General features: G+C 43.7%; 1 protein-coding gene across 1 annotated transcript in view; it reads left to right on the top strand.

Moving 5' to 3' along the window:
- CD38 (CD38 molecule) overlaps positions 1-9275 on the top strand; it is a 56928-nt gene extending 47653 nt beyond the window's left edge. The window contains exons 5-8 of the mRNA XM_043572919.1: positions 3379-3452; positions 5184-5276; positions 5615-5701; positions 8960-9275. Coding sequence (XP_043428854.1) covers positions 3379-3452; positions 5184-5276; positions 5615-5701; positions 8960-9023 — 318 coding nt within the window. The 3' untranslated portion in view covers positions 9024-9275. The remainder of the gene's footprint in view (positions 1-3378; positions 3453-5183; positions 5277-5614; positions 5702-8959) is intronic.
- The last annotated feature ends 7011 nt before the right edge of the window (positions 9276-16286 follow it).

The following is a 16286-nucleotide window of genomic DNA, read 5'->3' as shown; positions in this document are numbered from 1 at the left end:
TACTTTCACATATAATTTTAGGGCATTCATAGAGGTCCCATAGGCTCTAGATGATGAGTCCTTGCTCTTTTCCATTTTTGGGCTTTGGCTGCCAGGAACCTCCAGCTTGGTTAAATCCTCTGATCTAGGCATTGGCCAATCTTAGATTCCTGGGAGAGTCTGAATAATCAACATTTACAGACCACTTACTGTGCACCAGATACAGGCATCTTCACGTGGGTTAAAAGCTTTCACCCCCAGAAGAGTCCTATGAAGTGGGTGGCATGAGTATCATACTCATTTTCTAGATAACGAAATAGAGGTGCAGGTAGATAAACCATCTACTAAACGTACGTAGTAAGTGGCAGGTCTGGGAGTTTATCCCAAATTGTCTGACTCCAAAGCCAGAATTCAGGCAAGGAAGGACTCATCCCTTCCCCACTGCTATCTATTTCTGACTTCACTGTAAGCTGCCTTGGCACATACTTATTTTTCTTATAAGTTGCTTCTTTGCAAGCGAACTAAGGAAAATGGGAAAGAAAGGAGGAAAGAAAGAACCGAAAGAGAGAAAACGGGAGAAAGTAAGTCTATACTATTTATAATTCTCTGGAACTGAGTGTAGACATCTGAGGAGCTGGGGCAAGTGAAACTCACATTTGTTGAGTGCCTATTTATGCCAAGTCCTGGACCAGGTGCTCTGCCTGTGTCTCCTCATTTGATCCTCACAGTAGGTGCTGTGGGAAAGTGCAAATCCCCATGTTACAGGTGAAGACACTAAGACTCAGAGGTTAGGTGACCCATCCAGGTCACTCGGGCTAGTAAGTAGTGGAGTCAAAAGCCTCACACCCTTAAGGAGATTCCGGTAAACTCTGGCATGGTGGAGACGAGGGGCTAGTCTGGGATTTGAAGTAAGGAGACCATTTAAACTTGGACAGATTCTTTAAACCGTTCTGACCTTCAGATTCCTCACTTGCCAAATGGGGATGAGAATAATACCTGTCCCGTGGGGTTGCTGCTATGTCAAAATACCACTATCTTCGCTAACTCAGAATGCATTCCTTTAACAAATATTTGCTGAGTACCTACTAAGTGCTGTATAATTTATACACAGGCACTGTAGAGTTTGTTGTTATTGTATGTTCGCTTGCTTGCTGTTTCTGAGAAAAGTTCCTATTTATTTTCTCCTTTGCTGATATGTTTTAGGACAGTGCTGTTGTGAACAACTTTTATTTTTTTTTAATTTTAATTTTTTATTTTAGAGGGAGAATGTGAGTGGGAGAGGGGCCGAGGGAGAGAGAGAATCCTTTTTTTTTTTTAAGTTTATTTTTGAGAAAGAGAGAGTCAGAGAGAGAGAGAGAGAGAGAAAGGAAGACAAAGATTGCCAAGCAGGCTCTGTGCCTACAATGCAGATCCTGATGCAGGGCTCAAACTCAGAAACCATGAGATGGTGACCTGAGCTCAAATCAAGAACTGATTGCTTAACCGAACAAGGCACCAGGCACCTTGAGAGAGACAGAATCCTAAGCAGGCTCCGCACTCAGCGCAGAGCCCAACAGGGGGCTGGATCCATGACCCTGGGATCATGACCTGAGCCGAAATCAAGAGTCAGACGCTCAACCAATTGAGCCACCCAGGCACCCCTGTCACATTTCATATGTGTCAAGCACCTACTTGGAGCTAGGAGCGAGCACAGTGGTGAAGGTGACCAAAGATGCCCTGCCATCCCCTGGGGCCGCAGCTTTCTGTTGGCCAAATGCTCATAGATGTGCATAGACAACCTTGTTTTATCAGACAAGATCCTTTCTTTTTTTAAAATTTTAATGTTTCTTTATTTTTGAGAGACTGAGAGAGACGGAGCACAATCAGGGGAGGGACAGAGAGAGAGGAAGACACAGAATCCGAAGCAGGCTCCAGGCTCCGAGCTGTCAGCACAGAGCCGGATGCGGAGCTTGAACCCACGAACTGCCAGACCATGACCTGAGCTCAAGTCAGATGCTTAACCAACTGAGCCACCCAGGTGCCCCAAGATCATTTCTTTTTCTGACAAAAGAGAGCTGCTTGGGGTTGGAATCCCCACTCTGCTTCCTTGCTTCCAAGTGATGTGACCTTGGGGCAAATTAACCCAATGCTTATTTCATGGGGACTCGAGTTTTTGGCACCCCGGAAGGACTCTGTTGACTTAGCACTTTGATTGGTCCTAATGGGCCTCTTTCTACTTTGTCCGAGTAGAAAAACAGAAGCTGCACTGGATTCTATTAATTTGGCTTCAGATTGTTCACTGGTGTTTTCTCACCTGCAGAATAAAGGCCAGATTCCTTGGCCAAGCATTCATGGTGCCCTGAACTCACTTTTCTACCTAAATTGCACATGCACTGAGGGTTTCACCAAACTACTGTTTTCTCAGACCTCTTGGCCTTTCTGTTTGCAGCTGCCTCAGCCTTTACCAGGTGAGATCCTATCTGTCCTGCTGGACTTAGCTTTTGTTGGCCTCTGGGATGCTTTTTCTGTTCCTTTCCTAATCTCCATCGCTGAGTATTTGGACTTCCTGCTTCCATTTCCCTCCCTCCCTCCTTCCCTCTTTTCCCTCCACAGATTTTCTCTGGGCGCCCATTCCGTGCCATGCACTAGCTCTAAGACTCCAGGGCTGTGGTGACAGGCAGGACAGCCAAGGTCACAGCTCTCAAAGAGTGCTCATTACTGGCGACTGAACCCGCAATGAGCTCATTGGCGCAGTATCATACAGGCGTGGACCTGAGCTGGTCCCATGGGCGTAGAGGGTGCTTCTGGGAGAGAACACGTAGATTGTTTTGCTTCATTCGTTTTGTTTTTTCGGCACCTGGCAAAGATTCCAGCTGAATGTTTATTGCATGAAGAAATAACTCCCTGCTCAATGATATATTCGTTCTTTCATTCTCTCTTTCCCTTTGCACCTGTGCAGGCCTGTGACACCTTCTCTACTCAGTTTCCCCTTTTTTTGTGTCCTCTTTTCCTTTGCCCCTGAATTGTCCACCCTGCTCTCCCTAAGGGAAATGTGCAGCGTCTACAGTGCATGGCACCAAGAAAGCACTTTTGTCTTCCTCCTCCAGCAATATTTCTCTTACTCCCTGGACTTCCAACTTCTGAGCCATCAATTTAACGACACTGTCGACAATGATGTTGACCTTCATTGTTCAAACACAGATGGGAGCATCTGCTTCCAGAATTCTCATCTGAAGCAGAATCCTGCCAGTGGCTTGGGATGAAAATTACATCCACCTGGCATTACTGAGCTAGACACACACAGGCTACTCCCTCCTTCACCAGCTAAAGCCGAGAGTTATTTTGGAAGGAGCTGCTGGAGTGTGGCAATGAAATTTGCATGCTGAGGAATGGCCAGCTTCTTGTCTTTTTCCTTTTAAGTTTGCAGAAGATGCCTGTGGTGTGGTCCATGTGTTGCTCAATGGGTCCGTCCGTAACACCTTTGATGAAAGAAGGTACTCTTTTCTTTGCGTCCTATTTGCAAGTGTTAGCACAGCCTCCTGGTAAATATTTCATCCCTAGAAGAATATGCTTTTCATGGTTAAGTCAGTACTGAATATTTGGGCCGAAAAGGTAAAATGTTGGTTTTCTACGGAGAGATTTGTCTAAGTCAGTGTTTTTGTCTGGTGTCTCCTTTTCGTAAAATCCTCTAAATGTCCTAATGGCCCTTGCACTGTGTCCAGTCCCTCCTCTTGGCTTTCTGAGGCCTGGTGCAGTGTTCTGAGCTCTCCCATTTCCCACCTTTGTTCATGGGGTTCCCCCATGCCTGGCTCCCCTCCCCGTACCCACCTGTTTAATCCTCTCCATCCACGAAGACCTGCCTGGTTTGACTCCTCTGTCCCCTGTGAAGAGTGGGCATCATAGTTGAGCAGTCAAACCACTGCTGGGCTGGGTTCTTGGCCCTTAACTATCTCTATAGGCATTGCCCCTAACTTATGATAGTGTTAAAAGTAGGGGCTTTTAACTTCTGTATTATGATAGTGTTAAAAGTAGCGGCTCTGGTCTTCCTGGGTGACCCCTGGGAGCCCCTGTGGCATGCACCTGCAGAGGTGTTGATGATTTGAAGATGAACTGAGATAATGTATGGAAAGTGCTGAGCTCTGTGTCTCACAACACAGAGACGGCTCAGTGAGTCGCAGCTATTACTCTCTCATTTAATCTGCAGCGCTGAACTGGGCCACAGCAATGCCTTCCCTCTCTGACCTCTTTCTATACAGTTTTTACCACATGGCTACTTTCCCAGACTTTGTTCGTCACTCTTCCTCTGGATAAGGCTGGATCGAGAGGAGGGGCGGCTATTGATGTGCTCCTGGCACCCTGGGTCCCCCAAATTAATTTTCCTTCTCTCCGGTTTTGATATTGACTTCTGCAAAGAAGCATCTTTTTGTCTTCTTTTTTTTTTTAGAGTTTTTTTTTTTTAGTTTATTCATGTATTTTGAAAGAGGGAGAGCACGCGCACGTGCACGAGCCGGGGAGGGGCAGAGAGAGAGGGAGAGAGAGGGAATCCCAAGGATGCCCAGTACTGTCAATGGAGCCCGACACAGGGCTTGAACTCACGAACCGTGAGATCATGACCTGAGCCGAAATCAAGAGTTGAACACTTAACCGAATGAGCCACCCAGACGCCCCATTGTCTTCCTCTCACCCCAAGCTTGTAGGCTTTTGGGTGAGAGTGTCAACATTCCGGGATTTCGTAATCTGATATTCGGGGTCCAAGTTCTTGCCGCAAGAGTGGCAGCTGTCCGAGACCAGTGGAGAAGAGTTTAGGACTGGGGTCAGAGCAGGGCATCCGGGGCTCTCAGAGGAGTGCATCTGGAGCCTCACTGAGTGTGGGTCGTCTGGGGACTGTTCGGCTGCAGATTCTGATTCAGCAGGTGCTGGTGGGCTGAGATTCTCTAGGTCTAACTAGGTCCCAGACGACGCTCAGGATGTTGGTGGGAGGCTCCTCTTTGAAGAGCAAGTACTTGAAGAATCACCATCAATGTCCCGATGAAGAATCTTATTTTGAGAATCCTGTTCAGCGAGGGTCACGATGAATGAGAATGGCCGTTTCTAGTGCAAATCATGGGTCAATCCCACAACGCAGGCTCGGTCCAGTGGTTCCTGCCTGGTTTTTGACGAGGCCTGTGGTTGGCTGAACGATTCCGTTTGGGGTTAACAATGTTCTCTGCCTCTTCTTACCTTAGCACTTTTGCACGTGTGGAAGTCTTTAATTTGCATCCAGAGAAGGTTCATACGCTACAGGCCTGGGTGATGCAGGACATCAGAAATATTTCCAGGTATATGTTACTACGTTGTGCGTGTATATTCTCAGGGTTATCTTAGGAATCAGTCCAGGGAAAAAGCCGCAGTCACAAGAATGCATTGAGAACAGGTTGGCTCAGGAAATGATGGGCTCAGCATTCGGCCCATCGCAACAACCTCTCAATTTCATCCCCACAATAAGTATGTGGTTCACACCTTCGGCTCCCCTGCTGGCCTGTGAGCTCTTAAAAGCAACTTCTGCTTTCACTTTTCCCAGGGGCTTGCCCAGGGCTTGCTACCTAGAAGAAACCGAGAGACTCAGGAAATGGTTGCAAGACCTTGTCATTTAACTCTTTTTTTCTTTCTTTCCCAGTGACTCGTGTTCGGATGCCTCCATTAAAAATCTGAAACTGATTCTAAGCAAAAGGAATATTACATTTACCTGCGAGAATAATTACAGGTAATTGACTTCTGGAAAAAAGAAATGGCTGTCTTGCCATCTATAGGCATTTTTTCCCCCTTTCCTCAGCCTCTTCTGAGCCAGGAGGGCAGTGGGAGCCCCTCTCGGGCCTTGATGGTGATCTGGGATGATGACCTTTTCCTGGCTTCCCACATGAGAGGCCTGACACAGGGGTGCAAACCTGCTGACTTGCAGGGGAACAAAAGCATGTTTTGTCAAATGCAAAGATTTTGTACAACCTTTGTGACATGGCAGTATTTTGCATGTGAAGTTTCTTTAGTTGGATCTCAGCATAGATGCCTGACTCTTGGTAAGTTGCCACATGGAAGTCTACCAAACTTTATCTTTCATAAATTAGAAAGTGCGAAATCTTGGGGCACCTGGGTGGCGCAGTCAGTTAGGCGTCCGACTTCAGCCAGGTCACGATCTCGTGGTCCGTGAGTTCGAGCCCCGCGTCGGGCTCTGGGCTCATGGCTCGGAGCCTGGAGCCTGTTTCCGATTCTGTGTCTCCCTCTCTCTCTCTCTCTGCCCCTCCCCATTCATGCTCTGTCTCTCTCTGTCCCAAAAATAAATTTAAAAAGTTGAAAAAAAAATTAAAAAAAAAAAAAAAAGAAAATGCAAAATCTTAATTTTTTTTTTTTTTACCAGTAATATGTGTTTGTTAGGGAAAAGTTTAAAATTACAGATAGGTATATATTTTTAAAGTCATCAGCAACTCTGCTATCTAAACTGGGACCCTCACTCATTTTTAAGCAGGGACTCCTTCCAGAAGCATCTTTGGAGATTCTCCCATAAGTGACGGCTTACAATGAGACTGATGCAGAGAGTAAAAAATTCTCAGAGAACACAGAGGTTGGAACCCGAGAACCCTTTTCCTGTCTCCTTCTGTCACCACCTTCTCCCACCAACCCTAGCAGAAAGGCAGAAGGACAGATTCCAAGAACATTCACTGAGGGCTTTTGTCTCAAAATGACCTGAATTCCCCCTCCGTCAGCTGGCTGCTCTCTGGAAACTGCTCTCTGGGAAGAACACACACTTTCCACCACAGTCAGATGGGAAAACAATCAGAACAAAGGGACAAGAACAACTGTAAAAGAAACATTGCAGACATCTGACCCGTCTAAGTTACTCAAAGATGTGTTGTGTCGGGAAAATGGGACGCTAAAGACCTAGGAGAAGATTGGGGGACGTACCTGGGTCTCATCCTCAACTATCCTCAACATCCTTGTCTCCTCCCCCCCTCATTTTAATTATTCCCCTTTCTTTCATTAATGGCCATCAGTCAGCCTCATTCACGCCTACTGCAGGCTCCAGTTGAGCTCACTCGTTCTCTACCTGGGAAGATGCAAAAGCCTACCTTCCATCTGGACTTGGCCCACATCAAAGTGGCCAACATCAAAGGAAGTGATTTGTAAGCCAACACCTGTCATGCTGAGCATCAGCTCATGTGACCTTAAACTTGGGGGTCATATTTGAAGTCACTGGTCCTTTTCTCCAACCATGAGGCTGTAATATATTCAGCACGATTCTTTAAATTACCTGCTCCTCGGGGCCCCTTGTATGGTAAGAGTTCTGTGGCTTTTCAAGAAAGCTACTTGTCCCCACAGGAGCCTACAGTGAATATCATGCATATCGACATATCCTGAAGTTGAAATCACTCCATCTCAGACATACCTTCCAATTTAGCCAACTTTTGTCCAGCTGTTTTGGTGTGATTGTTTAATAGGCAAACAGAAGTGTGAATACATTTATATAGATCAGACTTCCTGTGGATTCTGCTGTTACCCCTTTATAAATCCCACCTGGGGACGAATACTATTAACCTTTGGCTGTATCCCCTTCACGTCCTTTTCCTTTTTTCTGCATGCACACACTCACAGTCCTGATGAAATATGTACAGGATTTCTTCACATTTTCTTCAGGATTCTACAGGATTTCTTCATGTTTTAACCAGTGGAATCAACAGAAGGTTAACAGTACTTTTTTGGATTACTGGAAAAATGTCAGCGTGTTTTTCTGGTTAGTGCCCCCTTGTGGCATATTTTTTAAGAACCTAAAGGGTGCACTACTCCCTGTAAGTTACTTCAAAATATACTCTGTCTCTATCCATCAACATGTTGTCCAACATATCCAAAGTGTGTCCATTTTATTGGAACACTGGATATGAATATTTTCATATTTATGGAGAGAGATCATCTTAACAGCATAATTGCTACTTCTTTTCCAAAATTGAGTTTCCCCAAATTAAAAACTAGTTAAGGAACGTATTCCTGTTCTCCTCATTTAGTATAAAGCAAAGGTGGCTTCAGAATCTTAGCCACCTTCTCAGGTCTTAGAAGGATTTCTTTTCCATAGCAGTATCTCCTTAAGGAAAAGGACACTTTTTTTCCCCCCAGAATGTATTCACGTGGAGGATTCCAGGTTACCATATTGGCGAGGATTGGAGCCACTGTGTCCAGCTGGTGATGATAGTTGGCTAGAGACAAGCCTGAGATGGCCCATCCCAGAAGCCCAGGGGTGCTGGTTGCTGCCTCTAAAGATTCCTCTTTCTTGACTCACATTTAACAAAATCAGGTTCAGCTACAATTTAATGAACCACAATCCTCACTCTCCACTCTTCTCCATAGACCAGCCACTCCCACTGGACCCTATTGATTTGTTATCTCATTTTCATGAAACTGAGAGACCCTCACTGGCTAGATTCTTATCTAGGATTTGTTCTGTGCAAAGGGTGTGCGGTCTTCCTGCTGATGGCCACCAGCCTTCCTCCAGAGAGTCTTTACCCTCTCTCTATCTCTGACCCTGTGGCTCAATCCTCTCTCAGGAAGCTTCTGGAGAGAAGAAAGCAAATCAACAGAAAACATTGGAGAGCCCTCATCTCAGGCTGCTGCCTCTGTTGTTTCTGGTCATCAACCGACATTCATAGCACGTACTTGTGACATGTTAGAGCCAGACATTTGTTTTCATCTCCACACATTGTCATCAAACATACCTTCTCAGTATTTATTTCTCTGGCTTTACAAGTGACATGAAACCAGATTGGGCCACGCTTTAAGTTGTTCACTCCTGGACTTGACCTTTCTCTGTGTTGTCACCGCAGGAGAGGAAATTGTTTGGATGCCGAGTGGTTCATGTATTCTTTGGTTGCTAATGAAGAGGCTATGTGCACTGGGGAATTGAACCATAGATATATTGTACTGCCTCTTGATCTCCTGTTTTTGTTTTTGTTTTTGTTTTTTTCCCTCTCTCTTGTCATAGGCCTATCAGGTTTCTTCAATGTGTGAAATATCCTGAGCATTCATCTTGCAGATCTAAGATATGAGCCGATCAGCATGGTGGTTTCAGATCTTTGAGTCTTGTCTGCATCAGCATGGGTAACTCAGGAGACACGCTACTGCTGGGAAGCTGAGGACTTGGAGGGGATCTTCTGTCATGATGCCAACACTAGAGCTGGGAGCCTTTCCCCCAAAGTTTAAAAATAACTTATGTTATTGGAATAGTTTTTACGTTGACTTTCTAATACTCATGAAAAAAGTATGGTATGAAATTAAAACGAAAATTTTATGTTAAATTATTTCATTTTAATTTTCATATGTGCTTTTATGTTGTTTATATGTTGGTAGCGGCCTTTTTTTAATGTTTATTTATTTTTGAGAGAGAGGACAGAGCATGAGTGGGGGAGGGACAGAGAGAGAGAGGGAGACACAGAATCCGAAGCGGGCTCCAGGCTCTGAGCTGTCAGCACAGAGCCCAACGTGGGGCTTGAACTCACGAACTGTGAGATGATGACCTGAGCCGAAGTTGGCTGCTTAACTGACTGAGCCACCCAGGTGCCCTGGTAATGGCCTTTGTTTTGAAGATGACCATCTTAATGCTTTCTTATTGATACAGGTAATTAAGGGAAGGTAAATACCGACACTTCTCAGAAATGATACATTTCTGAATGAATGACCTTGTCTCAGGATCTTATTTTGTATCCTTTCTACACATAGTTAAAGTATAAATGCCATGGTTATGGGTCATGTTGGGGAAAGAATTCTGTAGGATAGAAGCCACCCATGTGTTTTACCTCCCACTCTTCCAACAGCCTTATGAGGTTGGTATTATCATCTTCCATTTGGTAGACTGGAAGTGGAAGTTCAGAGAGGTTATATAATGTGCCTAAAGTCATACATTTAGTTCAAGGCGGAGGCAGGATTTCAGCTCAGCTCTGTCTGACTCCAAAACATGTGCTTTCTTTCTAGACCTATAAAGACATGCCTTATGTTCTTCTCTAATAAATGCATGTGAGTTTAAATTGAATATAATAGAATCTGAATTACGATTTTTATGGATGGCTTCAAAACAAATACATTTTTCTCCTCTTTCTCCTCCTCCTCCTCCTCCTCCTCCTCCTCAGTGTCTTACCTATATAATAGGCAATTAAAACATATGTTTGTTTCCGATACTGGCAATTTGTTGTCCCTTTCTTTCCTGATTAGTTGTGCTTGAGGATTTATCACTTTTATTACTCTTCCAAAGAACTGACCTTTAGCTTTGTTTTCTCTTTCTATTTAATTGTTTTTCACTCTTCTCTTTATTATTAGGGATATAAAAGTTCTTTCTAATTTCCTTGGGCTTCTTTATTCAGCTTCTTTCTTTTTAATGTTTACATATTTATTTTTGAAAGAGAGAAAGTGAGAGAGAGAGCAGGGGAGAGGCAGAGAGAGAGAGAGGGAGTGAGTGAATAACAAGCAGGCTCCCTACTGACAGCACAGAGCTTGACGCAAACTCATGAACCATGAGATCATGACCTGAGCCAAAGTTGGATGCTTAACCAATTGAGCCACCCAGGCGCCCCACTTTATTCAGCTTCTTAAGATAGAAGCTTAAGACAATCACTGATTTTCAGCACACTTTCTTTTCTTATTCATCAATTAGTACTATAAATCTTCTTCTCAGTGCTGCTTTTGCAGATCTTAAGTTTTCATGTGTCTCTTTTTATTATCATTCAATTAAAAAATATTTTCTACTTTAATTGTTATTTAGAAATGTGTTGCCTAATTTTCAAACATCCGGAGATTTTCTACGTTTTCTTTCCTTTCTTTCTTTCTTTCTTTCTTTCTTTTTCTTTCTTCTTTTTTTCTTTCTTCTTTCTTTCTTCTTTTCTTCCTTCCTTCCTTCCTTTCTTTCTTTCTTCCTTTCTTTTTTTTTTATGTAGAATTGTTGAATGAAGAATAAACTAATTTGAGGGTCTTTCAGGGAACCCATTAGATTTATTGAAAACAGCATGAATTTTGGAGGCAGGAGTTTCTGGGTTCATATTTTGGTGTCGCTCTGTTATCTTGAATAAAATACCTAACTTTGAACTTTGGCTTCCTTGCCACTCAAACAAGGATTATAATTTACCCCCATGAAGGTGTGGTGAGGACTAAAAGATGACGACAGTCGACAGTCTTTCATGGTGCCTTGTATGTAAGCAAGCACTCCACCAAGTTTGACCACTTTCTGCCAGCCCCTGGGTGGCAATCCAGTGTCTTTCAGGAGCCATGGTAGTTATAGCCACTGTGGGCAGTCCATGGATCTTTCCTGGCCCCCATGTCCACATAGACACATCCTATGGGCTTTCATTTTGGGCTGGACATGAAAATGGGTGCTCAGGACCAGTTCTGATTAAGATTCAGGCTTGCCCCAGGATTCAATGAATGCCACCTGCAGCATGTCTTCAGTGATAGGTCCCTTCTAACCCCCTGGGTGACCTGGCTGTTTTCCTCTCAGGACTCTCTTTGCCTTACTGATGGGTATGCTTGCTGATTTCTGGGCTCTCGAATGTACTTTCCTTCTTCACCAGGATATCCCTTGAAGTGTCAGAAAAATTTTGTTATGTCCCCTTCTAGATGAAACAGAGTAGCAGTCAGTTCATGAGAGGCTTCCCCCAAGAAGACTCATTTGAGTGTTCAAGTTCAAAGCTGGGGGAGACTAAGAAGAGGCAGCTGGGGAATTCTTTCCTTGTATACCATCTCTGTATCTTCATTCCCATGATGCCCATCCCTGCTTCCTGTCTGTCCGCAGTTCCAGCTTTGGGTATCTTTGCCACTGACCATACAGCCGTCTCTAGCCCTAGGGACTTTCTGGTCCACATACATAAATAGATCCTCCTTATCCCTCTTCTTATAAGTGACATCTTCAACTGAGTTTCTTACTGCTCATAGTCTCATTCTTTACTCATCTCCCCATTCTATCCGTGTTTGCTCTAGAATATGCGCTTACCATCCCAACTTGTACCCGCTATCATACTTAATCTGAAGGCTGGGATCCAGGACCCAAGTTCCCTTTTCTCACACCAGAGGGCTCACTACTTTCCTTCTGTAGTAGTTCTTGACCTTATAATATTTGAGACACACTTTCAAATACAGTTCTGAAAGTTTAGGTTAAATACTTGAAAGAATATACAGACACATAAACCCACACTCGACCCATGTCTGCACATTCCCTGATATAAACGACCCAGTGGGAACGCCGTTGATTTACTTCCTGGCATCCCACTTCTCCTTAAAACAATTCCTAAGACTGTGATTTGAATTTTTCAGGTAGAATCCATACCACACAGAAGGGTTTTTGTTTGTTTCTCTGTCTGTTTGTTTTTTTTTTTAAAGGCACGGATGAATGTTATGCATGGCAAATTAAAACTGTGTATGCAGTAAAATGTTAAAGTAAGCCTAGAGTATGTCATAATTTTAAAAGGCATTATGTGAATGCATTGTTAACCCTGGCATTTTCCCACAGTTTTTTAAAAAATGATGAAGCAGTTAATTTATTTATACCACTCAAAGTTGTCATTTTAACATATGTATATTTTTTAAAGAAATTTACCAGGAACTCAGTAGCTGGGTGTGCTGCCCTGAGAGGCAGTGATTAGCTGGCCCTCAGCAATCACTCACAAGGCACAGAAGGCTTTGAACTGGTCCCTGACAGAGCATTTATCCTTGAACTTGATTCATATATGTGCGCAAAGCCATTCATCCTCTGAAGTGCAAACAGAACAAGGTAGTGAAAACCATGGAATTAACAGTGACCCATTGGGCGAGTTCGTGACTTCTGTAAATGTCAGGTTCAAAATATACTTATAACAGACATGAATAAATTACACCAACAAAAAAGAATAATACAAGGCTTTGTGGAATTATTCTTTTAAAAACAGTTATTTCCGCAAATACCAGAAGATCTGATATATATGTGGAATCTAAAAATGTCAGACTCCTGGGGTGCCCGGGTGACTCAGTTGGTTGAGCATCTGACTTCGGCTCAGGTCATGATCTCACAGTTCGTGAGTTTGAGCCCTGCATCTGGCTTGCTGCTGTCCACACAGAGCCTGCTTTGAATCTTCTGTTCCCCTCTCTCTCTGCCCCTCCCCTGCTCGTCCTCTCTCTCAAAAATAAATAAAACATTAAAAAATAAAATTAAATTAAGTCAGACTCTAAGTAACAAAAAAAAAAAAAAAAAAGTCAGACTCTAAGTAACAAAGAGTAGAGTGGTGGTTGCCAGGGGCTGGGGGTGGGGAAAGCAGGCAGACAAACCTGGTCTTTTAGGTACAGGAGGACTATGTTTTGGAGACCTAATGTATGGCATGGTGACTATATAAATAATACAGTATTCTGTACTTGCAATTTGCTAAGAGAGTAGATCTCAAGTGTTCACACACACACACACACACACACACACTGTGTGAGGTGATGGATAGGTTAATTAGGTTAATTGTGGTCATTGTTTCACAGTGTATACATATATCAAAACATCACATGTAGACCTCGAATACATACAATTTTTGTCAATCATACCTCAATAAAACTGGAAAAAAACCACAGTCAACTCTGGGCTTGAAAAGAGAATTAAGGGGGTGCCTGGGTGGCTCAGTCAGATAGGCTCGGGTCACGATCTTAAGATTCGTGATTCAAGCCCTGCCTTGTGCTCTCTGCTGTGAGTGCAGAGGCCGCTTCAGATCCTCTGCTCCCCTCTCTGTCTGCCCCTCCCCCACTCTCACTCTCTTGCTTTCAAAAATAAATAAACATTAACAAAAATAAAAATAAAGTGAAAACTTAATTTAAAAAAAAGAGAGTTAAGAAAACTGGGGATACACTCACTGCCAAAGGCATTAGTTTCTCTCATGAGCCCCATCCCAAGGTGGGGGAGTTGGGCAGTTGGAAACAGGGTTTCATCATCCTGAGTTTGTCTCATGAGTAAACAAGGTGGGAATCGATACCCAGAAGAGTCTGTTAGTCTTATAGTCTGTTGAAAAGCCAAAAGTCTTCATTCACCCCTCTTTATCCTTGAGACATCAAGGAAGGAATAGCGCTGTTTGCTTTCTAGCAACAATCTCCACTTTAAGAATCACATGATGATGCGCTTTTGTTCTCTATGAAGAAAACTCACCTTAAGACCTCCCAGTAGTTTAATGTGATGACATAGCACAATGTGTGATTCTTTTTTTTTTTAAATGTTGAATTTTTTTGTCAACTTTTTTTTTTAAGTTTTTGTTTATTTGAGACAGAGAGAGAGAGAGAGAGAGCATGAGTGAGGGAGGGGCAGAGAGAGAGAGAGTGAGGGAGAGAGGATCCCGAGCAGACTCCACACTGTGGAGTGAGGATCCTGACATGGGGCTTGAACTCATGAACCGTGAGAAGGTGACCTGAGCCAAAACCAAGAGTCGGATGCTTAACTGACTGAGCCACCCAGGCGCCCCTTGTGATTCTTAATAAGGTACATAAACACTTAAAGGTTGAATGCACAGTGCAGATCTGCAGAGAAGAGAAAACTGACGTGTGGCACACCAAGCACTTCACATTTTACATCAGCCAGTGATCTCAGCCACAACAGAATACAACTGTAGCTGGAAATAGATTGCTAGACAATATCAACAGCTTATGGATTCTCCAAGAGGGCAAGAAAGCAGTCTGGAAGCCTCTTAGCTAAGAACCACGCCCAAAATTACTCCACAGACTGATCAGGTAGAGAAGTTGTTCTTGCCCTGAGGACCCATGGCTGTCATCTTACCACTGCCAGATGTGGCCCCTGCTGTTTCTGGGACTAGAAGTCCGGTGGCGTCCCCACCCTTATCTGTGCGGGATACATTCCAGGACCCCCAGTGGATGCCTGAAACCATGGATAATACCAAGTTCCATATGTACTAGGTTTTTTCCTGTACATAAATATGGTAAAGTTTATAAATTAAGCACAGTGAGAGATTAACAATAATAACTATTATTAAAACAGAATAATTATAACAATATGCTGTCAATAAAGTTAAGTGAATGTGGTCTCTCTCTCAAAATACCTTGTTGTACTGTACTCAACCTCTCTTCTTGTGATGATGTGAGATGACAGAATGCCTGCATGATGAGATGAAGTGAGGGGGATATACAAGCATGTGACATAATGTTAGTCTACTGCCGACCTTCTGACAACAGGTCGGAAAGAGGGTCATCTGCTTCTGGACTGTGGTCAACCATGGGTGACTGAAACCACGGATGAGGGGGGACTACTGTAACCAGAGTGCGTGGTGGATGGCATGTGATGCATGGCACCTGCCTCCTTGGCTCACTAGCCTCAAGTTCATGGTTGTGCAGATCTGTCTGGGCTTGATACATGTAAAATGCTTAGAACAGAGCTCAGTTTCTCTACCTATAAAATGGGGTGATAATAGTGCCTGCCTCTTTGAGTTATTTTGAGCATCAAGCAAGACGATAGATGTACAATTCTCAGAATAGTGTTTAACACATAGTAAGGGCTCTATTAAGGTTAGTTTTTTAAAAAAAATGTTTATTTATTTTTGAGAGAGAGACAGAGCATGAGCAGAAGAGGGGCAGAGAGAGAGGGAGACACAGAATCTGAAGCAGGCTCCAGGCTCTGAGCTGTCAGCACAGAGCCTGACATGGGACTCGAACTCACGAAACTGCAAGATCATGACTTGAGCCGAAGTCGTCCCCTTAACCAACTGAGCCACCTAGGTGCCCCAAGGTTAAAAAAAAAAGTTTGAACTGTTTTTATTCTGGAGGCAATTCCTTGACAAACCTGTTGTTTTAGAAGCTGAGACCCTGGGGGCAATGGAGAAGAGGGTAGGGTATGGCCATATTGCCATCCAGCATGGTCATTCCATCCCAAGTTGGATGCTGACAAACAATATCAACAGAACCTCCCTGCTCCAACCTCCCCACTGCCCCAAGTCTAAGAATTTGACATTTGTAATGTTTATGCTTCAAGCCAACCAGGAGTTCAACAGCCTCCCCTGACATGGCCAACCCAAGTGGCTGCTCTCTGGTGACAGTAAAGGTATGCAGCTCTCCTTGGTAGATGAAATCAGAACGAAAAAGGTGCTGGATGTAGACATCGTTTCTCAGTGTAATGAGCAAACTGAAAGAACATTGAAAAAGGGTAAGACCGAGAAAAAATGGGGTAGCCAACACAAGCCTTCACTTAGAAAGGAATAAATCTCCCTTTGTGAATGACACAATAATTAGTTCAGTTTCCTCAGAGCTGCCTTCCAGGAATTTCCCTGAATGGGTAGAATAATAAGACCCATGTTGACTGTTGGACAGAGAAAAGCTCCTTT

This window comes from Prionailurus bengalensis, chromosome B1 (genome assembly GCF_016509475.1).
Source record: "Prionailurus bengalensis isolate Pbe53 chromosome B1, Fcat_Pben_1.1_paternal_pri, whole genome shotgun sequence".
Taxonomy (NCBI): Eukaryota; Metazoa; Chordata; class Mammalia; order Carnivora; family Felidae; genus Prionailurus; species Prionailurus bengalensis.
The sequence above is the reverse complement of the archived record's forward strand: the minus strand, read 5'-3'. Positions and strand labels throughout refer to the sequence as shown.